The sequence below is a fragment of the Ochotona curzoniae genome, unplaced genomic scaffold (genome assembly GCF_017591425.1).
Source record: "Ochotona curzoniae isolate NIBS_2020 unplaced genomic scaffold, NIBS_Ocur_1.0 scaffold_4506, whole genome shotgun sequence".
Taxonomy (NCBI): domain Eukaryota; kingdom Metazoa; phylum Chordata; class Mammalia; order Lagomorpha; family Ochotonidae; genus Ochotona; species Ochotona curzoniae.
This window is the reverse complement of record NW_024467119.1, coordinates 69,311,828-69,335,371: the sequence shown is the minus strand read 5'-3', so window position 1 is coordinate 69,335,371 and position 23,544 is coordinate 69,311,828. Positions and strand designations below refer to the sequence as shown.

The 23,544-nt window shown below is 39.0% G+C and overlaps 1 protein-coding gene across 2 annotated transcripts; it reads right to left on the bottom strand.

The window, feature by feature from the left end:
• Nucleotides 1–310: 310 nt before the first annotated feature.
• On the bottom strand, nt 311–14,160 carry ZNF330 (zinc finger protein 330). Of its 2 annotated transcripts, XM_040967081.1 has the most exons (10): nt 14,012–14,160; nt 12,578–12,706; nt 9,785–9,804; nt 9,617–9,687; nt 7,365–7,444; nt 5,450–5,576; nt 4,880–4,984; nt 3,688–3,734; nt 2,255–2,372; nt 311–1,224 (listed from the first exon to the last, which is right to left on the bottom strand). In XM_040967081.1, exons 2-10 carry the CDS (start codon nt 12,695–12,697, stop codon nt 947–949), a joined length of 966 nt encoding a protein of 321 aa, XP_040823015.1. In that variant the 5' UTR covers nt 12,698–12,706; nt 14,012–14,160; the 3' UTR covers nt 311–946. The 2 variants fall into 2 exon arrangements, with proteins under 2 accessions (XP_040823015.1, XP_040823016.1); XM_040967082.1 differs by lacking the exon at nt 14,012–14,160 and having other exon boundaries at nt 4,880–4,981; nt 12,578–13,867.
• Nucleotides 14,161–23,544: the final 9,384 nt, after the last annotated feature.

Genomic DNA, 23,544 nt, shown 5'->3' with positions numbered 1-23,544 from the left:
TGGTACAGGAATAACCATCAGGTTTCTCTTTGTGTCAAAATGCCTAAGAATCAGAAACTGCTTTCCCTTCTACCAGGAACACCGCCTCAATTCACTGTCAGTGTTATGTTCTCACTGGAACTTCAGCCAAGGACTGACTGTTCTCCACTTACCAGCAATGATGGGTCTCGGCTGTGTATCTTTGTGTCTACCAAATAATTAATCACTGATATCTATTTATGTAATTGGTGTAAAACAAAGCAGTTTATCCCAAAAGCTGACATACCTTCCAAAATGAGTTGAAAAAATTGAGAATTGTTTCAAAAGCACATATGAGAAATACTAATTTATTCAAAAAGAAATAAAGGTTCCTGAGTAAGACATCTGTAATGATATTATATCTAAAAATGGTAAGTAGACACCTTTTTAAATACATTTAGACAGTTCAAACACACACTGTGAAGAGATGGAATGAGTCAATTGATAAAAATCATATCTACTTAAGATAACATAAGATTTAATGAAAATTTAATTTTAGCAATACTTATTTTGTGAACAGACATAAAATCAAAAATACAGTCATCCATTTATCCAATACATTTTATAAAATCTGATACAATGAATTTTTAAGCAGTTTTTTTAAATAAAACCAGTAATTTCAAGTAAATATATTACTGAGCTATTCCTTTATCCTATATAAATGGATCTAATTGGCAAACCTACTAGACTACTGAGATCATTAATAAGCTAATCCATGATGCTTTATTTGCTTATCCATAAACATCTTACATTTGAACCTTGTTTTGTGTTTTAAGCTTGATTATCAGTTCCTATAAAAATGCCATGTGCTCCACGCTGGCCCAGTAAGTGGGTCAGTCTTCTCATTCTGAACCTCTGCTCACAGCACATCAAGCACACACATCTTCCCACTCCCCGGACACACGGTTGCAAGGGCCGAGCCGCTGCCCTAGTTCTCTTGCTCCTCGTAGTGAGCATAGCCACTGGCATAGGTCCTTCCTAAGTTCAAGTTTGTAAACAGATCTGATGATTCAGCATCTGAATCCTTTCCACCTTCATCTTCTTCTTCCTCATCATCCTCTGCTTCACCCTCTTCCTCCTCCTCCTCTTCGTGGTAGCTGCTCTGCCCGTATTTGTCAGATGAAAGGTTCTTCCAGTAAGCGTCATACCCAGAAGCTCCGTCACCCTCTTCACCTCCAGCCTGCCTGCCAAATTTCAAGGAGCGCGCTACACGAGACAAACATAGCAAGGCATTGTCATTAGTCGCAATCCTCTACACACTCATTCTTCCTCTAGAATATATAAAATCACATGAGCTTTACTGACTTCACTCCCCAAGGACAAAGCTTGTATTTTCTTAGTTTTCGCATGACTAAGCATATACCATAACAAGTAATAAAACACGAAAGCAGCTTTCCATTAAATGTACACAAAGATAGAAAACAAAATGCAGACAAAAATAACTAGAGATAATAAGGTGCATTTACAGTTAAAATATTCATCATTTGGGCAACTAACAGTTTATTTCCAAACCACATAAGCAATATATCGGCAGATTCCATAACGCTAGGTTTTCCCTAACACATTCTTTTACAACACAAATGTCCTTGAAAACAAAACCTCTTCTCCCTTAGTAGCAACATAAATGTTAGAACAGAAAATAAGAAAAATCAATCTCATCGCATTGTGCTACCATGTCCTTAAACACAGAACTGTCAGCTGTTCAAAATTATGACGCCATTCTGTTTGATAAAGAGTCAGATTTCTTTTTAACAAAACTGAGCTAAGTGCTTTTAGTAGTCTTCTTCCTTCCTGAAAGAGTCATATAAAGCCAGAAAGCAATTTCCTACAGTACTGATGTATTATTTAAGCACAATGCTCAAATACCACACACCTAAAAACAGTTTCAGAAAAAAATGTGACTCCCAACTACTCATGATTACCAACATTTGAATAATATTTACAATTATTTAATAAGGAAACCTTAGCAAAAACAGAATAATCATTTTTCCACTTAATTTCACTTCTTACTGTCAGCAACTATGGCCAAAAAAATGTGAATGTTGGTATGTTCATTTAAATTGAAAATTTTTAGCCACATGCTTTTCAAGACTGTAAAACCACCCTTGCTTAACAGAACACACACATCTTTTCAAAGCTGTAGTAGCACAAAAGAGAAAGTGTGAGTAAAGATAAAATTTGCCTCAACAGTCTGGAAAAGCAAAGCACCCTGTGGGCATCTCAGGAAGGGCCTTACTTGACATGCTGAGATCCTTGGTCTCCTGAGTTTCGTGCCCACATTTAGGACAAGGTGGTTGTTTTCCTTTTTCTTGTTTAAACACCTTGCTTCTTGTATGATCATCACAGAAGCAAGCCTATAAAGAACAAGTAAAGGTATATGATTAAATAAACTTTTAAATATGCAGATATCATGTCATATTTTGAGAAAACTTAAAGATATAGATTTGGTAAGGCAGAGATAGTTATTTGGGAACAGTTATATTCCTGATTTCAATTTAAGTGTAATGGTTTTGCCAGGACTTCTCTGAACCAAGATCTAACGCAAGGCAAAGACTAACTATACACAGAGTATGACATCTAGGCATATTATTCACTCATAAATATATAAATATTCAGAGTCTCTAATAACATGATAAACGTCCTTACCACACAGAGCATACAGTCTAAATGGGATAGTGCAGAGGCAATTAAAAAACACTAAGAGAAGAAGAGGGGTATAATACCAGGCATGAGATTCAGAAAGACTTTGAGACATGCAGTCTTAGCAGAGAGCTGAAGGAGAGTGGGAGTGAAGTTGGGTAAGCACTAACTGAAGAGTGTTCTAGGCACAGAAACACAGCACAGGCCACAACTGAAAGCGTGACAGCTTGAGCACCTTCAGCAGCCTGAAAGCCACCTGGTGAACAGGAGTGGAGTGGGGAGCGCATCACAAGAATGTAAGAACCAGAGAAATGCTACTGTGAGGCAGTGCACTTGCTACCTCTGCTTAGCGATAATAGAAATGCAGTAGACTAAGAAAACAATCCGCAACCTCCCACTTCATGCCCAAACTCTTGTAAGGGGTGCACTTTGACAGGGAAACCCAGGATGGGCATTTGGCACAGCAGTTAAGATGCCTACATCCCACAAGGTATCACGGTTCCATTCTCAGCTCAAGCCTCTGGTCACAGCTTCTTGCTAACACGGACTCTGGAGGCAGCGGTGATGACTCAAGCAACTGGGTTCCTGCCAGTCACACAGGAGACCAACAGCTGAATAGCAGAAGAATGGACAGAGGCTTGTGGACTTCTCCCCCTCTCTCCTACGGCTACCGCTATCTCGCTCTGCCTTTCAAATAAATAAACAGCAATTACACACATTTTATACAAATACACACACATTTATAAAATAACTTTGAGCAGAAAGTTTTCCATACACACAGGCATATGAAACACTTAGCCTGGAATCGAGAGACTTGTGCTGACAAATCTACCCTAGCTAAGTCACTGGGTAACTAATGAAAAGCCATTGAAGTTTTAACTTAAATATCAAAAACACAAGAATTAAACTAGATAATGTTTAAGGTCCTACATAGGTTAACTACAGCTACAAATAATCCAAAGAGTGCTACAAGAATATAGAGACTAAAAACAAAACTTAAAAAAATACATACATATACAATAACTATACCTTACAACGAAGACAGGAATGCTGACCAAGCCGATTACATGAAACACCTATGGAAGAGAAATGCATCTTTAAAGTCTGCCAGTAATTCAATTCTTTTGTTGCTCCTTTGTTTTACAAATCGTTAAAGTCCCTTACTGGAATTGGCAAATTACAATTCACAACTGCTGGCTTTTTGGTTCAAATTCTATAAAACACACAAGCCACCAAACTTCAAATAACAATTCAATTTTGCATTACATATTATGCAAAAGTCAAAGAAAGATGCAAATATGCTAATAAGCCATATGCTGTGGGATGCTCTTTGAGAATTGCGTATGTAAGTACTGCAAGCATTTGATACCCATACATGAGTTATATATACGTGTGTGTGCATTATCCATGTGTTACGCGTCTATCTTGGATCAATGGCAATAATTTTACAGATGAACACAGGACTTAGTATTTCTTACCACACTAAAAAAAAAATGAAAAAAAATGAAAGCAAAGTATCTGGAGGGAATAAGTCATTTTACTATAATAGTAACCAGTATTTAATAAGGACTAAATTCTGGATACCACTAAAGAAAGCTATATACAGAGTCTCATCTCAATTACCTTTTTGAGAAAGAAGTTTTCCACAATTAATATGACTATTAACCTGCTCAGCAACACTGGACCCTGATTAGAAATTAGATGAGAATTACGTGTGCAGGCTAAATATAGACACCTGGCACCAACTACAGACCTAAAGGACAGAAGTTCCAGGGAGATGCCTGGGCACCTATATTTATTTAAAACCTCCACAAGTATTGTTGGTGCACTCTCATGTCTAAGAATCACTGGTACCAACTAGCAGGCACAACCTAGGTTGTTCTGTCAGTTATCTGAAGACATCTGGAAACAAGAAAAGGAGTAGGAGCAGAGGTTTGGTTTGTTACAATTTGAAGGTAAAAACGACAGTTGGTACTAAGACCCATATATGCTACAAAGTCCTGCAAAGCCTAATCCCCCAAAGTGAAGAGCCGAAATCACCACTGTCCCTCTGCTGAAACCTATAGGACTAGACGCTAATTTTCTCCTAGAAACAGAAAATAGATGTTAAGTTAAATTAGCTACAAAAGACTATACAAAAAACTCAACTTCTTTTTCGTTAATATTTATACAACCCAGAATCTTAAGAATAAAGAATATCTCATATGCAAACCAAACTTACACTTAAATGTTTCTGCTTCTAAAACCTGGCAGCTGGCTTGATGCTCAAATTGATCATCTTCACAGAGAAAGTTATGGCAAAAAGAGCAACTGAATATTCTGCCTCCTATTGGTTAAAAATGTACAAATTGAAAATGATTAAACCTGATTGTAAAAGCCTTATATGTAAAGCAGCTCAAACAAACAAAACATTTCAGAGGTACACCAAAATTACACATCACAATCATGCATCAAAATTACACAGTAACGTCTGTTCTAATAACAACTAATACAAAAATTATTGAAGTACCTGAAATTGAGCCATAAAAATGTGTGATTTCATTCTCCTTTCACTACTCACATAATAAATCATCTAAGAGCCTATCCACCCCGCCAAAACTCCTCTATTTATCCGCTTAAGTACAAAGTACCAGACTAAGACTGCTCACATAAATCTTCCTTCCTCTACACTGATAATCTCAACAGTACTAACAGTCAGGGTTAACATTACCAAGAACAAAATTAAGAGCATTTAAGAATGTTTAAAAGTCAGCTGTCACGGCAACACTACTGCTTATATCTCGTCACTTACCATGATCCCAGACACCACGCTCACACTCAACACACTCAGCATCAGTTAGGGGGCAGGCACACGCATGTGTGCTGAGACACTTCCTCCCATGGCACACCCAGGCTTCACAGAAGTCACATATTGCACCCTGCAAGCAAGAAACAAGAAGACCTAAGCACAAGAACATGAGCAACTGCAACGATTACTTCAGCAATGGTAACCATCAGAACCACGTATCAGTCCTAACAACAGTACACAGCTTTACTAAAGAAAGATTTAACTGCTCACTCTTAAGATTCAACTGCCTCACCAGTATTGTACAACCACAATATACAGTATACAATCATGATATAAAAAATGTAGCCATAAATCAAAACAAAAAGTTAAGGGAGAACATATACTTACCCTGTAATTAATTTAAGTCAAGGGAGTTGGGAGCGTTCCCTTCAAAATAAATTCTGATTCTTATGAAGTTTGAAGCCCAGTTTTAGTTTGCTTGTCTATATAATAATCCCTGTAACTAAAATGAATTTTTAACTACTACCACTTTTGATTTAAGATTACTTATCCTTATAATTCATAATCATACAGCATTTTCTAAAACAGAAAATACTAAACTTCTTCCAGTTCCCCTTTCCTTTTAAGGACATCATTTAATTACGTTCATCAGTAAAACACAAGGAACTAAGCAACAATTCTATGTAAAGAATTCCATATCAAGACATGTGGAGCTCTCAATTCCACCTCCAATTCTATACCATCGCTGGAAGAATTTTTCTTTCTATGACACACTGGCACCTACAGAATATTAAAAACCTAAAAAAAAAAGCTGACAGTACATTAGATGATTGTTTCTTTATAAATAAGAAACTTGAGGCCCAAAATTAAAATCATGTTCTTGATTTGGATAACTAGAGAGAATTTGAAATCTAAGTCTTCTGTATCTCAATATAGAATTCTACTATTCAAAGTGGTAAAGACTGATTATCGGTGAGTGTGACTGCTAGATGCTCAGGCATAACTTTATCCCCCGGATCAGTCAGGGGTCTAAGCAGACACTCTCAAAGGAGGTAACCTAGGAAATCCAGCAGAGATAACAAATACAGGGAAGGGCCAGGGGAAAAAAAGGAAAAAAAAAAAAAAAGCAAGGTGTGAAGTAGTTACTACTCCCATAAGAGAAACCCTATAAAGTGAACCACCTGCCTAAATGGAAAAAATGGTCTTGCTCATAAGTGAAAATTGTACAGATTCCACAAAAACACTTTCTACGTAGTCTAAAATTTAGACCAGAAGTAAAAAACCAATCGCTTCTCAGCCTTTTGGCTAAGATCAAGTGCAGAAGTAAAAAACCACACAATACAGCAAAACTGAGTAACACATTTTAAAAGGAAAACATGTTTTAGTGAAAAAGCAAACAAAATGCATCATAGAATCCAACTGTTCTATTATTTAAAATAGCAAATTTCCTTGGAAAAACCTACATTTAATGAAGAGATTGTATGTTAATTATACATACTTCTGTAGAACATAATATTTTTCAAAACAATTATTAATCCTAGGTTCTTTTCAAAAATAAGGTTGCTCCTTTAACAAAGGCTTGAATGTTGTTAAGCAGTGTTCTCAGTATAGTAAATATTATTTTATATTTTACAGTCTGATTTAGGCATTAAAAAGGTACCACTGAGAAGTTCTACCTAAACCAACAATGATTTTAAGTTTCCACTCCTTGGATGTTGCTCAACAGGAAAAAAAGGAGGCCCAGACATGTGGGTAAAAAGGGAAATATACAATGAGCCTGTCACAGATAACCCAGATCCACAGACCGAAGCCACCCAGGGAAGACACAAGAGGCAAAAGCAGAACAAACACAGCGGTCCAAATCATTTTATTCTCCTTACAAATCCACTGTTCTACGAAATAATGATACGATACTTACCACCATTGCAAGGCCAGTACTGTACACACCAGCATGCTTTATGACACAATCAGAAGACTTCATCATGCACTTTGTTTTCCCTAGTAAAGAAAAAATTTTGCAATATTAGTTCTTCAATATAGAATATACATTCTTTTTCCTTTTAATTATTTTTTCCTAACCAAAGTTCCTGTGGAAATAATCTAAAATCAAAAAGAGCGAAATCGGTATTTTACTACTTAAATAAAAATAGATAAAACCAAGATTTTATTACCTGAATCAGAAGTACCTAGGTTAGAAACTATCGAATCTGCTAAAATATATTATAGAACTAAATAATGTAAATGCTAAGTGACATTTCAGAAACCCTAAATGTAGCACATATCTAATGATTACTTTTTAAAAAATGTTATTAATTTCCAGATGGGTAGAAGGACTTTAAAAAGCACAATTTAAAATAAACTTCACATCTATAGTTTACCATGAAAACAGTCTTGTCTAAAGTTATTATTCTTTTCCACAGATTATTGCAAACCAAGCCAAATGCATTAGTGATTATTCAACTCATCTAACACACTCTTCTTTGTACAAAAAGTTACAAACAGGCCATCAGATATTCTAATTTATGTGCATATGCCAAAAAACCAAAGATATGTTAAAACAAAAATATCACAACATATCCACAAAAAGTTCTGATAGAAATTACCAACCCAAAAAAAGTGTCAGTAAATCTGTTCATTAGATATTAAATGAAGATTGATGATGACACATTAACTATCCATGTGAGAGTTCACAAAGTGGAACACCAAAGAGACACGTGCTCAACGCTTTCCTGAATAGCAAGGTTAGGTAACAGGAAAGGGGAGGAAAAACGCAGTAAAGCAGCAGTCATCCGACGGCAGCGTATCTAACATGGACTGCATAAACCGGTAAGGGAGAAATGCATCCAAACAGAACACTACGAAATTCAAGCCCAAGACCCAGACAAGAACTTGTATCATAGTCTCCCAGAAAATGTATTTTCTCACTCTATAAAAATTGTTAAAACTGACAGATGGAAAGAATTCCATGTAGGCACTCTTCTTCATTAATTCTAAAACTAAAAGATGTCTGTCTGAAAGCTGACACTACACTAGCTATAATCAGTGTGTAGCTCTAAAAACCTGCTGTGAACTATCATTCAGAAACACACACAAATGAGCACATTCCAAATGGTTAAACCCAACACCACTATTGCAAAAGTGAAAGAGCCGTTCAAATAAATGTCTGTGGAGTAAAACCAGAGTCAATAAAACTAATCAGGTTTCCTTACTGCAGGTCTTCTGCATATATAATGTACAAATATGAATCAAATCTCACCAGTGAGAACGAAGGTAAAACCTGCAGCATTTCTGAACTACATTTTTCCAATAACTACTTACTGCTGTTGAGTGTTCTGCATCAGACTATTTATAAAACACTAATTTTGCTGCTCTATGAAATACCATTTACCACTGTATTATCTCAGGAAAGTTTCTACCTATGCTGGAGAACTGGGAACATGACTTAAGAAACTCTATTTCAAATACTTGTGAATACATTTGAGAAAACGCAAACATTAGCAATATTTAAAAATCTGGAATAGAAAGATTCTCAACAGCACACAGACTACACACAGTTTTCCCAGGAATCAAAATTTAGAAAACAGCAATAGAAGGGCGCACATCTGGAGCAGTGTAAAGACACAGCGTCGGATGTGACAATCCTGTGTGCTTGGGTCAGCTTCCTGCTAACGTATAAGTAGTTGGACCAACAGAATTCCAGGTCCCTGGCTTTAGCTTAGTCCAGACCCTTTAGTTCAAGAATCTGAGTGAATCAGCAAAATGAGGCTCTTTATTTCTCTGCTTCTCAAATAAAAGTTAAAAAAAAAAAGACTGACAAGATTGAAGCAGTATAACAAAAACTTAAGAATCACTAAATGTTTTTAGTCTGCAGTCAGTTCTGTTAAGATTTTTTTTTCTGTAAACCAAATTTATGAAAACAATAAATGTCAGTTCTGTTAAGATTTAAAACAAGTTGTTGGAAACCTGGATGTAAATATTACTATAAATATTTCCAAGATTATATCAGAGGCGAAATTAAGATTTGATAACTTTTTGGTAGGCAAATAACATTCTATGTTATTTTACTAATAGCAATGCATAACAGGATTATAAACAATAAACTCATAAGTTCAAACTAACTGACAAATGTTTAAGATAAAAGGCATGTGTCCTTAATTATCACATACTTACCACACTGTGCACAAATTGGTAACTTCTGTACAGAATTACAAAAGTAGCAAAACGCTCTATTCTTCTGTCGTCTGGACATGTAAAATAAAAATTTTTAACTATGGTAAGTTTCATATAAAGATGAGAGGTATAATTTTATTATGCATAAAAGGAATAAATAAAATTTACCTTTGACACTTGTCACATTCCTGTAAAATATAAAAACAAAACATTGTTTTTGCTAACTGAAAACTGCAAATTTACTTGCATTATAAACAAAACGCTCAGTTTCTCAATTTAAAATCTAAGTACTACTACTCCAGGTTCTCCAACCCACCCTCAAATACAGTATATAAAGATATTTAAGCAATAAAAGTATAACCCAGGTACTTGTGCTGCCACACTAGAGGGCATGGCATTATCACAAAGTAATCTACATATAATAGTGCTTTTTAAACTGTTGGTTATGGAATAATATTCTACAAAATGGAAGTTTAAAAAAATAAATAAAAACACATAAGCTTCACAGAACACCCAAATTCCTAACCATGGCTTTAAAAACTCCCCACAGTCTTTATAGACCTTGCTGACAAAATCCCTGCACATTCAAGTCAGAATAGCAGTAAATTCTCCACGCTGTCTTTTATTCTTCCCTCACATCTTAGTTTAATACTTCATCCCACTCTCTCTTCCATCAAAGACCATGACTGGCGCTACAAAGGTGAAGCACCCTCTCTCCTTTTTACCCCCCAGCTTCTCTGCTCCAACAATTGTCTGGCACACCAGACAGGCGTTTCTCCCAGTCAGGCAGGCTACAATAATGCATGAATGTGTATTTTTCTCTCATGCTATTAAATAAAATCCTGTTTCTATTTGTATACCATGAAAATAATAATAATAATATCTTTCCACAAATCTACCCAATACAAATTCTGGTGACAATACCACTTACTCCAGGAACTGTACCCCCCTCCAAACAGGCTCAACTTTCTCACCTCTTGGTCCTAATTCATTGTACATTTACTGATACACTTACTAAAACACAGTTCTCATCACAGGTAGATGTGCATGCCATAATACATATTAATAAGCAATAATTACTTACTGCATTGCGTGCTAAGCACTTTTCTGGAAAAGACCCTGACACACAATGGGAGGCCCCACTCCCACAACTGTGCTATATAATTCTGGCTTCTCTCTGCCGCATAACATCTTAGTAATGGCACAGGCACTAGCTCAAAGCCAACCTATCAGAGTCCTTTCTTCTCTGAGTACAACAACATGTGATGTAAGACACACAATTTCAGGATTCTTTCCTCTTCCAGCTACATGAGCTACTTCATTTTTGACATTTATCAGCAACTAAATCCTGAGTAATAAATAACACATCTGAGCTGTAAGTTTGAGGAAACAGGAACATGTCAGTCATCTATTCCCCAAAATATCTAATTTATCACTCAGCACAGACTTGTACAACCAACACTTACTGACAAAAAGCACAACAAAGGGGGCAAGGGACCAGTGAGGATAGAAAAAAGGTAATTCACAGATTCATAGTCAAAGAAAGGAAAAAAGTAATGATGACACAACCTTTTGCTTTTCATAGCTTTCATAATTCAGATCAACCTAGAAGTTCATCAAAACTACCTTCACACACCTCACACAGCAGATAAGGTAACAGAACAAGAAACCAAAAGACATGCCAAGAAGTTGGAAAGTTCAGAAACGACAAATCACATGAGTTAACAATTCCTAAGAAAAAACGACATTACACAGGTATTTTTCAGAGAATCAAATTCAAATGCCAAACACACACATGTGGAAAAATGCTCAGGATTTCTAGCCATCAGAGAAATGCAAACCAAAGCCACAATGAGGCTTTACCTCAACCCAGCTAAAATGGCTAACATCAAAAATCAAGAAATAATAAAATGCTAGGGAAGATGTGGATAAAAAGGTACCCTAACCTACTGCTGGCAGAAATGTAAACTAGCACAATGACCCTGAAAGACAGCATGGGGATCCAAAAATATATCTACCACATGACCCAGCCATTCCACGCCTGAGAATTTATCCAAAGGAAATGAAATCAGCATATCAGTTATCAATACCTTCTGCTTTATTACAGCTCAAATTTAAAATAGCTAAGATATGGAATCAACCCAGATATCTATCAACTGATGACTATATAAAGAATATGTGATATTATATATATGTACATGTATATATAAAATAATTATACACACACACAATGAAATAGTACTCAGCCACAAAAAAAGAATGAATTCTCGTCTCTTGCAAAAAACCGGATACAACTGGATACCACCATGCTTAGTTAAATAACCCAGTCCCAAAGAAGACAAATATATGTTTTTTTTTCCTAGTATGTGGCAGCTAATACAGAATACAAAGCAAAAAGATCTTATCAACTGATTACTGTTTTTAGCCCTTGTCTACACTACTGTGGAACAGCGGTCTTTCTACTTATTTGTTAAGCATTATGGTTATTGGTACATTAAACCTGTGGTTATAAAGTAAATTCAAATTACATAATTGCAAAAGTTAAAGGAAAAAAATAAAAACAGGAAGGAAGAGGGATTGGGGAAAGCAAAGGAGAGAGAAGTTAGTAAGGTCACCTCCTCAGAATTACGCCCAAGAAATCTGTCCTCTTTACATTAAGAAAAATTTTTAAAAAGGAAAAATTGTAATCATAACAAATTGAGATAAGGTATATAAAAAATGTTACATACTTCTTACTTATTAAATAACTGCCATCAATAGCAGATTTCATAAATATTGCTCTATCAAAACATACCATCATTCATTGTTAAGTGTAAACAGTGAACACGCCTCTAACACACATTTCAAATTCGGTAATCAAAGGTACACAACATTCACTGAACATTTTTACACATGTGACTACAGGTAAAATACAACATAATTTTTCAACTGTCAACTGAGAGCAGACAGACAAGCTGTTACCATTGCGGCGTTACACGGGTGTTTAGCCAAGTCCACAGTGCCCCGGGAAGCCCTCAGTTGTCTCTCACGCTCCCGGCGGTTCTCGGCCTTCTTCCTGGCCCCAGTCTTCTTTTTAGGCATTTTTCCCTCCTTCCACACAAGAGAACAGAAAAGCTGTAATTGCCAGGTTGCCTTTCATATTTTAGTGAGTTACGGCCTAATGGAATAAAGTGCTCTTATTCTCAACTTTTTAATACAGTTTTATCAGATTTACGTTAAGCTCAAGTCTTCCAAATAAAGTACATGCCTTTTAATATAAGACACTCATTAGCACACTGTCCAAAAAATGGAAATGGATCCTGTGTGGCACAGGAACTGACAACTCCTGGGACGCCCACACATCCGAGAGCCCTGGCCAAGGCCTTGGCTCGGCCAGGGAAGGCAGCGCCTCATTAATGCAGGCTCTGCAGGACAGTAAGTAGCCGCTCAGGTACCTGGGCCCCAGGTACTGACATGGGAAACAGGACTGTGGGCTTCCGCCCAGCCCTGGCATCCACATTCCGGCTCAGAGGATGGACGCTCTACCCACCACTCACTGCCTTTCAAATAAGCAGTTACTATTCTTACTACTTATAAAAGCCAAGATAGTTTCTTTACCCACTACGAAAGTTTCGCTCATCTTAAGGATTCTGCTCCTAAGTGAACAAAATTCATTAGGCATATGTTAACAGAAAGGCATTAAAGGGTGCAATAGTTACCCAGCTTAAATCACTTTCTTAAGCTATAAATTCAGATAACCTGATGGTGACAAACTTGAAAAAATTGTTTACTTTAGGCAACATCAAAATAAAACAGATTAAGCCACGTGACACCTTATTATTATTAAAGGATTATTAAAGGATTTAAGGATTTATTATTTAAGGATTATTAAAGGCCTGACAGTGGCTTTGGAAGCTAAAAGTCAACTTCCTCTCTCTCCATGCAGCGAGCATACCGAGGGAACTAGTTTCAAACTGAGGTTGCAGAGTGTACACCTTTACTATAGCCCAGTACACCAATTAGAAGACTTTCGTCGCTGTTGAAGAAATACCACCTTTAGAAAAATTTGCCTGAATCTTATGTTATGTGGGATGTCCCGTCAAAAATCAAACAGTACACAAGATGGGGAAATATATGGACAGCCCAGGCAGGAGGAACCTAAAGCCCCCACGTGTGCCGACGGCCCCGAGCAAAGTTCTCAGAAAACAATCTCGAGACCGCGTGGGTCACCCGGGGGTCCTCGGAATCCCAGGCCGAGCCCACCCTCACCGCTCTCCCCCTGCTGTCCGCGGCGGACACCGGGAGCGCATCCCTCCCTTCAACCTGCGGGGCACGGCCCAGGACCCCGTGCGGGGCCGCGGGGAGTGCAAGCGGCGCCCGCAGCCGGCGGGGCCGTCCCCACCTCGGCCACCCTACCTGGTGCCCACGCCGGGCCTCCGCGCGGAGACGGAGCGCACTCCCGCGGCCGAGGGGAGGGCGGGAAGCCGGCCCCGCACCGCACAGCAGCCACCCCGCCAGGCAGCACTCCAGCCAAGGGCCAGCTTCGGACGCCGGGAGACAGGCCGGACGTCCTCTGACGTCAGCAGCGTCCTTACGGCGCACGTCGACGGGACATGGCCCGCCCACTTCTACGAGGCCCGCCCCGGCTCGGCTCACCTTGGCGGTGACTCACCTGCTGGGGCGAGCAGACCAGAGGACCTGCAAGGGGAGGGCAGGCCGCGAGGACAGGAGTGCTGGGGAAGGCAAAGTGGGGCAGACAACGCAACGCAAGCCCCGTCTCTCTCTCTCTGTCTCTCTCTCTCATATATGTTTATTTTCAAGAAAAGAACTCTGAGAAGAGAGAAATGCAAAAGGAAGAAATACACGAACTCACAAGGGAGTACTCTCTGGTTGCTCCCTGCGTCTTGGGAGTTTCACATCCCACCTTGTCTGGGTTGCTGCACCAGCTGTGCCTGCTGGTGCCTGTGACACCCTCTACCACATGGCTTCTTTCCCCTGGACTCTCTGCTTCCATTTCCATTCCTTTGTCTGCCCCAGCTGTGTGCTCACGCTGGGTGACCGAAGCATGGACGTCCTGCCCCATACACCCTGCTTTGCTCTAAACATCTGACCAACAGCCGGTCCGGAGAAGGGAAGGCCAGTCTTGGCACAACAGGGTCACATCTCATTTCTCCCAGGCCACCCCACTTTATTTCAGAGCTACTATTGTATACTTAACTCCTTTTTGGTAGAGAATTTTGGAGCCTGCCATCATGATCAGCACATAAACATCTAGGTGGAAGGCTCTTCACCCTTGGGGCCTTGAATTTTTCACCTCCAGCAGCCAGTCACTCCACTTTTCTTGGTTTTCATGAGCACACTTTGGGCCTTGTCATTGGATGGGACTGTTCACCGAAATCCAAAACACGAATGTCCAACCTCATGGCCTACTGTCTTGTCGACTCTTCAGCTTTCTCTTCCAATAGAGAACCCAGAAGTTTTTGTCTCTTATTCTCTCCTTGTCAATCATCCCTTTGGCTTCTCCTCCTCATCCTCCTCCTCTTCTTCTCTTTTGTATTCCCACATTACAAAAGAATGTATCACTTCCGTCAATCTGTCATGGTGTCTTTCTGATCACTTAATTAGAATATTTCTAGTTCTGGTTACAACATCTTTTCTTTCTTTTGTTCTCCCTTTGTTTGTTTCCTTCCTTCCTTGCTTGCTTCTTTCCTTCTTTCCTTCCTTCCTACTTCCTTCTTGCCTTCCTTCACTGAACTTGTGAATGTGGTTAAGGGGAAAACGTCATACCATCATGATTCTATTCCAAATTAATAGAATCCTACCTGCTGACACCCGTGTTTGCCATTCAATCTCTGTGTTTTCTGATGGGCTCTAAAAGTGATGTTCTCTACAGTGGCTTTGTCAAATACAACAACTACTTTCAGCAGAGATTCCCACCTTCTGTATCACAAAGAGGACAAGGTAGCATCAATAACGGCTGTTCTACATCATAGTTTTTTGCTCCGGTCAGCCTAAGCACTTGACATGTGTAGCATTAATTGCTCATTTCACAAGCAGAGAGGTTGTTGCTTGCCCTAAAAATACATGACTGGCTTGGCCATGTGATACTGCAATTCTCACATGTTTCTGTCTCGGGACCCTTTTAAAAAACTAGAAACTGTTATAGACTCAAATGAGCTTTTATTTAGAAGGATTATATCTATTGTTATTTACCCTATAGCATGTTAGAATAATAAAATTTAAAAATATTTCTTAGTTTTAAAAGACTTACTTTTATTAGAAAGGTAGCTTTACAGATAGCAGAGACAGAGAAAAAGATCTTCCATCTACTGGTTCACCCCCCCAAGTAGCCCCAACAGCTGGAGTTGAGCCAGTCCAAAACCAGGAACCAGGACTTTCTTCCGGCTTTTCCATGTGGGTGCAGAGTCCCAACACTTTGGGCCATCCTCTACTGCTTTCCTAGGCCACACGCAGGGAGCTGGATGGGAGGTGGAGAATCCAGGATATGAACTAGTGCCCATTTATGGAATCCCGGCACCTGCAAGGTGAAAATTTAGCCACTGAGTCATTGTTTCAGGCCCTAAATATTTCTTAATTCATTAGAAACACTGCTGATTAGCCTTCTGTTACATGTTAGCATTAAGTCACATTCATATGAAAAAACACTACATTTTGCAAGCCAATAAAAAAATGGAAGTGGAATTTTTTTTGTGGGTAAGACTGTTATTTTTTCCATATTGTTTCCTTCATGTTTAAAGGGGGATATTAAGGGAGAAGGCCCACCCTCCCCAGGTCCCAGATGTAGGTAGGGTAAGCTCTGAGGTTCTTGCTCAAGTGGTTTTGATATTTCAACAGTTATGAATTGCTGTCAATCTTGCCACTCCAAACACTATGAGGTCCTTGAAGAATCCACTGATTGACATAGTCCATCATAGAGTCTCTGTTTGCCCCGTATTCTGCTGCCAAGATATAGCTGAGATGGTTGGTTGACCTGTTCTGTCTTCTCTCTTTTCTTGGTTAGGGTTCTGAATCCAGCATTTTGATTGGGGAGATCTCCGAAGAAACTTTGTCTTATAAATCTTAATGCAGAAGTAAGTAGATTCTGGTATCTCTCCATAAAAAAAGATGGTAATGTTCTCTTTAACCAGTATATATCCCAGAAAATTGCAAAGGACTCTCTGGGGAAGACTGCAGAAATGATCACAATGTCCACTTTTCCGTGCTTTCCTCCATGGTTGAGTCTTTTCTGAGGATGGTTTCCAGGTTTAAAAGCTAGTACAGAACCAGAAACTGTACGAGGAATTGGGATTCATTATTGGATTGTTGCCTTACTTATGTAGCTTAAGCCTAATTAATTTCTAGAAGTACATCCAGGGCAGACCTGGAAGAAAGTAGATTGTACCATTATGAGAAGCATTGACAGTTTTCAATTTGGGAGCAGTCGAGGAACTGACTAGCCATTTCCGCAAAAATATTGCGCTATGCTTTTATCCGATCATTCAGGGGACCCAGAAACTCAGGATTTTCAGTTGTGGCGGCTCGCTTTGTGCATCAGAGTCCTCTGCTTCCGATCCAGCTCTTTGACCTCGGCAGAGCCAACCCAGCTGAGCTTTATGAATAATCTCTTCTGGAGCTCGGCCACACGTAAGATTAAATGTTGGGCCTGTTCCTCAGCTGTTTCGGCCTTCCCACTGCAAGAGATGAAAGCCTCTTCATATGCTACCAATAAAATTCTGGATTTTTCTTAGAGTTTGACAGTCAATTAATTACTCTTGGTTGCTTGATATTTCCAAAGGATCAATGATATTAATAACAGTCAATGTTCTTGTCCTCCAGTCTAGTGTTTCCCTCAGATATCTCAAATACATGATATGTTACATCCACTAGTATATTTTCCTCCATTACAATACTATTGCAGTCTTACTGAGTAAAAGCTTTAACTACTTTATTGTTTCATTGTGTCATATCTATCTATCCCACACCTACAATCAGTGAGAGGGTTCTCACTGACCATCTGACCATCAGGTGGCATGTAGTTCACATTATAAATCTCATTTTCGTTTCTGATGTCTCATAAGCACCTGATATCAACTGTCTTGGTTTGCCTTTCCCAGGATGCTTATGATGAATCAGAGATGACTTTACTGAGTATATTCAGGAATGAATTGGTTATCAATACCTATAAAAAGAGATGTTGGCCAAATTAGAATAGAAAGATCGACTAGCAGCATGTCCCCAAGGCCTTGTTTATGATCTAAGGTACCTTTAAATTGTGTTGAGCTATGGCAAGTGGACTAGGCCTTCCTACAACTTAGCAATCAGTCACAGACGACGGCTATAAAAGAGGAGTCCTGTTACCTTTGGCTAAAGGGTTAGAGTCTTTCTAAGGCGTAACCATGTCAGCATGCTAGATTGTTGGCAGCTTAGGCAGTAACGCTCATTTCAATGAGGGATGGCAAAATAAAGAATTATGCATACAAAGAATTTTTACTGCTCATGGGCACCTAGTGAAACAATTCCAAAGGATATACTTCAAAGGAGTGAAAATGGTGACAAATGAAAGTGTTCAGTGGAAGAAAAATCAGGTTAAATACAATATATTGTAAAGCAAAGAAAATAATTGAATATACTAGTTATGAATATATTCACATCTTGTACAATACTGAAACATGCCATTAAATAATATTAACTTCAGATTTTTGTTATTTATAGATAACAATACTGTATTGTGCAGCTAAAACCTGTTACAAGGGTAGATCTCATAAGTGAGCATGTCAAAAATTTTCTAGTTTTTAATCCATTCAGAGTAACATACCAGGAAATAAAGATACATCACAGTATGCACATCTACTCTTGAATAAAAGGAAGACTCCTAATGAAATGTTAAATATGCCTTGACAATCTGACACTAGACTTTCTACAACTGCCTATTCCTACAATGCTATACTGCACTTAAAGAGCAGAATATTAAACATGTAACTGTTACTAATGGACCCTATTACTGTATTAATATGAGGGGAAATGGTGAGAGGGCAAAATGGGGAGGCAGGTAAAAGAGGGGCAGGGGAATCCCTACATCTAGTAAAATAATAATAATGATACAATTTAAAAATTAAAAAAATAATTACTTTTTAAAAAAATTTAGCCATTCAAAGTCCAAACCCATATTGTTCATCTTTTGTGTATTCCTCCATTCTTAAGAATCAGAATTTTAACTGTGCTTTGCAAAATAACTGCATGACAGATTCCTGTGAGTTGTTAGAGCAGCACATTTCTATTAGTTCAATACATGGCCATGTAACAATTGATTATGTACCATGAAAAGGCCTTTTGCTGTTCAAGTTTACCAACTATGTCTCCTCCTTTTTTAGTTATCACACCCTACTAGGTTCAATGTCAGTGTACAGTAAATAGAATGCTAAGTAACTCCTCTCACCAATTAGCCTTGGGGAGAGGAACAGGGTATCTGATGTTTATATTACTCTGTATAAATTACTAAATTTTTGCATTCATTGTTATTTTTCATGGTCATGAAATTATATTGTGAAAAAGATAAAAGTACCATTTAACAAATAGAAAGCTAAAAGCTAACTTCATCTGAAATAACAGTGTGCTCCCAGCTCAACTTATCTTTTCCCCAAAACTGCACAGAGCACACATCCATCTGGCCAAGTCAGAAATTTAGGAATTGTCCCAGGAACTTTCATCTCTCAAACACATCGATCTACTCACTAAGCCTTTAAACTAGCAAGTGCATTCTGTCAATGAAATCCAGATTTCCATTTCTGGCAAAGTGTCCAGAGAAACTCTAGGGAAACAGAATACAAACACCGATGGACAAAGCAAGAGTCATCCAGTCAGAAAGTTTGACTTGTGTGATTGACCTGGAAAGAAAGTGATGAAAGTTTGAGGAATTTAGGCATGATCAAAGCAGTAGATACTCTGGAGCTGGCACTTGGTTGAGAACAATCAAAAAAAAAAAAAAAAAGAACATATTGCCTGGGGCTGTTGCAGCATAACAAGTTGAGCAGCTATTTATGATGCCAGCATGCCCTATGCAGTGCCAGTTCAAGTCTTAGCTGCTTTCCCTCCTGGTCCAGCTTGTCAACACACCTGAGAAGACAGCAGAAGATGGAGCATGTACCTGTGCTTCTACCGCTGTGTAGGACCCAGATTAAGTTCTAGGCTCTTGGCTTCAATCGAGACCACAGCTGGGGAAAAATAACAAACAGCACTATAGGGGAATCTTGAAACTTTGCTGGACTTATTAGATTTCAAGAATTTTACCACAGTGAAATAAAGGTAACAAACAGGAAAAGTGAAAAGGCTCAAGGACCTCATTCTGTTTGATAGCTCTCCCTTAAAGCTGCTGAGTACCGAGAAGATAAATGGCACAAGCAGCAGTGCAGCACAGTGCCAGGGACAGGGAAGACATGAAGTCAGAAGTCATTCTTCCTTTACTGCCCAGCCAAGGAGACCTGTAGCCCCCACCACTGCTTCAGCCCTTTTCCATCTTTAAGCCTTGCCTCTGTTCCTCGGGACAACCAGCCTTTCCTGTCTTCTTTAATAGGCACTTTAGATGATGCATTGAGTCCTTCTACTACCACAGGGACTCAGGGACCACTTAAGTGGACCATGTAACTCAGATTGTGTAGTTTGAAGTTATACACCATGAAGGTGAATTCAAAATGTGTATATCATCCGCTGTTTTTTTTTTTTCTGATTTCCTCTCCTATTTTCTTCTCATTCTTTTTTTTTAATTTTACTTCTTTCTCTTCTTATTATTATTATACTCATTTTATGATATGGTTCCATAGGCCCTGAGATTTCACTTATCCCCTACCCAAACCCCTCTCCTCTCACTGAGTTCCTCTATATTATTACTATGGTATAGGTCTTCATACACAGTCTGGAATATGTCACTCTATTCTCTTCTGGCCTGTTGAGTTTCCTGTGAGAGGTCTCCTGTGAGTTTAATTGGCATTCCTTTATATGTCAGTTGATTTTTTCCATGTGCACATTCAAGGATCTTTTTCCTTATGTTTGATTGAAGAGAGCTTGATTATCATGTGTCTTGGTGAAGATCGCTGTTGGGAGTTCTGTGCCCCTCCTGGATCTTGTTTCCCAATTATTTCTCTAAATTAGGGAAATTTTCCTTCATTATTTCATTGAATACATCTTTAATCCCAGTTTTTTCTTTCTGTGCCTTCGGTTCTCTGATAACTTTTATATTTAGCCTTTTAATAGTGTTTTCAATTTTTGAATACCTTTTTTAGCTTGACGAGGTCTTTGTTTCCCCTGATAACAGCAAATATCCTCCAATTCTGAGATTCTTTCTTCTGCCTCTTTCATTCTATTTTGGAGACTTTCCACTGTACTTTTAATTTGCTCCATTATATTCTTAATTTCTGATATATCAGCTTTCATTTGATTCATTTCCTGTGTAACATATTCTTTAAATTCCTTGGACTCCTGCTTCTTGTTGTTGATAAGAAATTTTATGACAAGTGTTTTGAATACCGTATCCCTCATTTTCTCGATGTCTTCTTCAGTTAACTCTTAAGTTGGCAAAGGAGTCTTCAGTAATATTCATTGTGCCTTTGTCTCTAGCTCTTGCTCATTGTACTTCTGGTTATCAGATTCTTCTCCTTAGGGCAGGTTTCTAAGCTGTATCACACACAGGTCTACAGTTCAATTTTACTTATTGCAGTTGGCACATGGCTCTTTGCTTGCAGTCACTTGTGCCACTCCCTCCAGCAAGTTCCAGCTCTGGGTTCTTATGTTAGATTTCCACCAGCGTCTCCATAGCTCCAGCTTTTATCCTTGCTCACCAGTGTCCACCTCCAATGTTCCCACGCTGAGGCTGCACCGTTGTCTGAACAATCTTTCTTCAACTTCTGGTTGGAGCAGATCCCAGGGTTAGGGAGACACCAGGTGTCCTATATAGGTGGGTTATTGGTGGTGCTTATCTTGCCAGAACCTGTTGGCTGTTAGGTCTGAGGGACACACAGAGCTGTTTTGACCCGTATAATGCCATAGTCATTATTTTCCTGTGGGACCAGTGTAATATACTGATCTCAGTGCCTTCTCACCAAGCTCAGTGCATGTGCAACTCACTGTTGTCCCTGCAGTCTTTTTTTTTTTTAAAGATTTATTTATTTATTTATTTTTATTGGAAAGGCGGATATACAGAGAGGAAGATCTTCCGTCCGATGATTCACTCCCCAAGTGAGCGCAACAGCCGATGCTATGCCGATCCGAAGCCAGGAGCCTCTTCCGGGTCTCCCACGCGGGTGCAGGGTCCCAAAGCCTTGGGCTGTCCTCGACTGCTTTCCCGGGCCACAGGCAGGGAGCTGGAAGGGAAGCGGGGCTGCCAGGATAGAACTGGCACCCATATGGGATCCCGGGCGTGCAAGGCGAGGACCTCAACCACTTGCGCCACCGCGCAGGCCCCCTGTCCCTGCAGTCTTAAAACCTTTGCCACACTGTAAGAAATGATGCCTGATGTGCCACTACTAGAGTTCTTGATCTGCTGGCTGATATGTTTAGGGCCACCTAGACCTGTTTTTGGTGTAACCTGTAGGATGCCACACTGTTGCAGTTCACTGAGCCAGAAATGAGTTCTCTCCAAGCTCAGTGCACCTGCAACATTGTCCCATAGCCATTGTCACCCTTCACAAAATGGCACCCAATTCAGCTCTCTGGGACAGACTGGGCTAGGAAATCCACCCTATTCCCACATTGCTCATCTGGGATCTGTCACTGTCTCTGCTCCTGGTCAAATCAAACAGACCAGCAGGGTTCAGACCCTGAACTCCTGGTGAATGCCCCTTTCCACCTGGTTGCTGGTGGAATTCTGGCTGCCCTGCAATTCAGATCACCACTCACTGAATGCTGCTGGGGTGTTGGTGATTGCAACTCCGCATCACTATGTCTGCTGCTTTCCTGTGTCTGTCAGTTTCCAGGTGCCCCTCTGCTGTTGTTCTGTCCCCTCCTATATTCTGGAAAGTGCCCTCTCTGCTTCACACTGGTTAATGTTTCTCCGTCTGCTTAAACGTGTCCTTACCCTATTCTGCCATCTTGATTCGCTCCTATTTTCTTCTCATCTCTTAAGGAATTATCATATTGACATACTGCCTGTGTATGGGTTTTGTGATATGGGGTGTTTATCAAATTGATTAAAATATTGACCGTAAAGATTACATAGCAAAGTCAAAGTGCCCTATGTTCTAAAGCTGAGAAGTCATTCACAGTTAATTTTTAATATAATCTGTGATTGTTATCCAATATAGTTATCTGGATGTCAAGATTTATCAGATGTGAAAAATATAGACAAATTGAAGTGAATGACAATACGTGAAAGGGATAATAAGTTTTATTTTCGTTGTGGCAATGAATTGGAGAACAAGGCACAATTGACCCTCAATGCCTTGGATCAGAAGACAGAATATGACAAAAACTGAAGTGCAATTATGGTTGTACTTGGGAAAAATAACATGGTATTACTATAAGCAGAATTAGATCATGTTCACACTGGGAGTGTAAAATGTGTTGATCATGATAAGTTTCTAATATCAGATAGTAACTATCGACTTAAATTATGGTTTAATTTTTCTTTGGAGAGGATCAAATTATAACTTCAATAAGTATTTCATGAAATAATAAGCACAGATGCATCTACTTTCCAGCTGCTTCCATAATTAACCGTAATAAAGGAAAAACACTTTAAATTACCGAATAGACAAAACAAATGTGACTTGGTACTGTTGCTTTTGTCTCAAGTTTGTTATTTAAAGCTATTAATAATTAAAAATCACATCAAAACCAGATAGCAAATGTATCCGCCAAGAGCTACTTCCAGTTGCATGTAACTGAAAACCTAAATAATACAGATTCAACAGAGGAGATTTTTTTTTATCATATTACAAGAATTCCGGGGCAAGTACAGT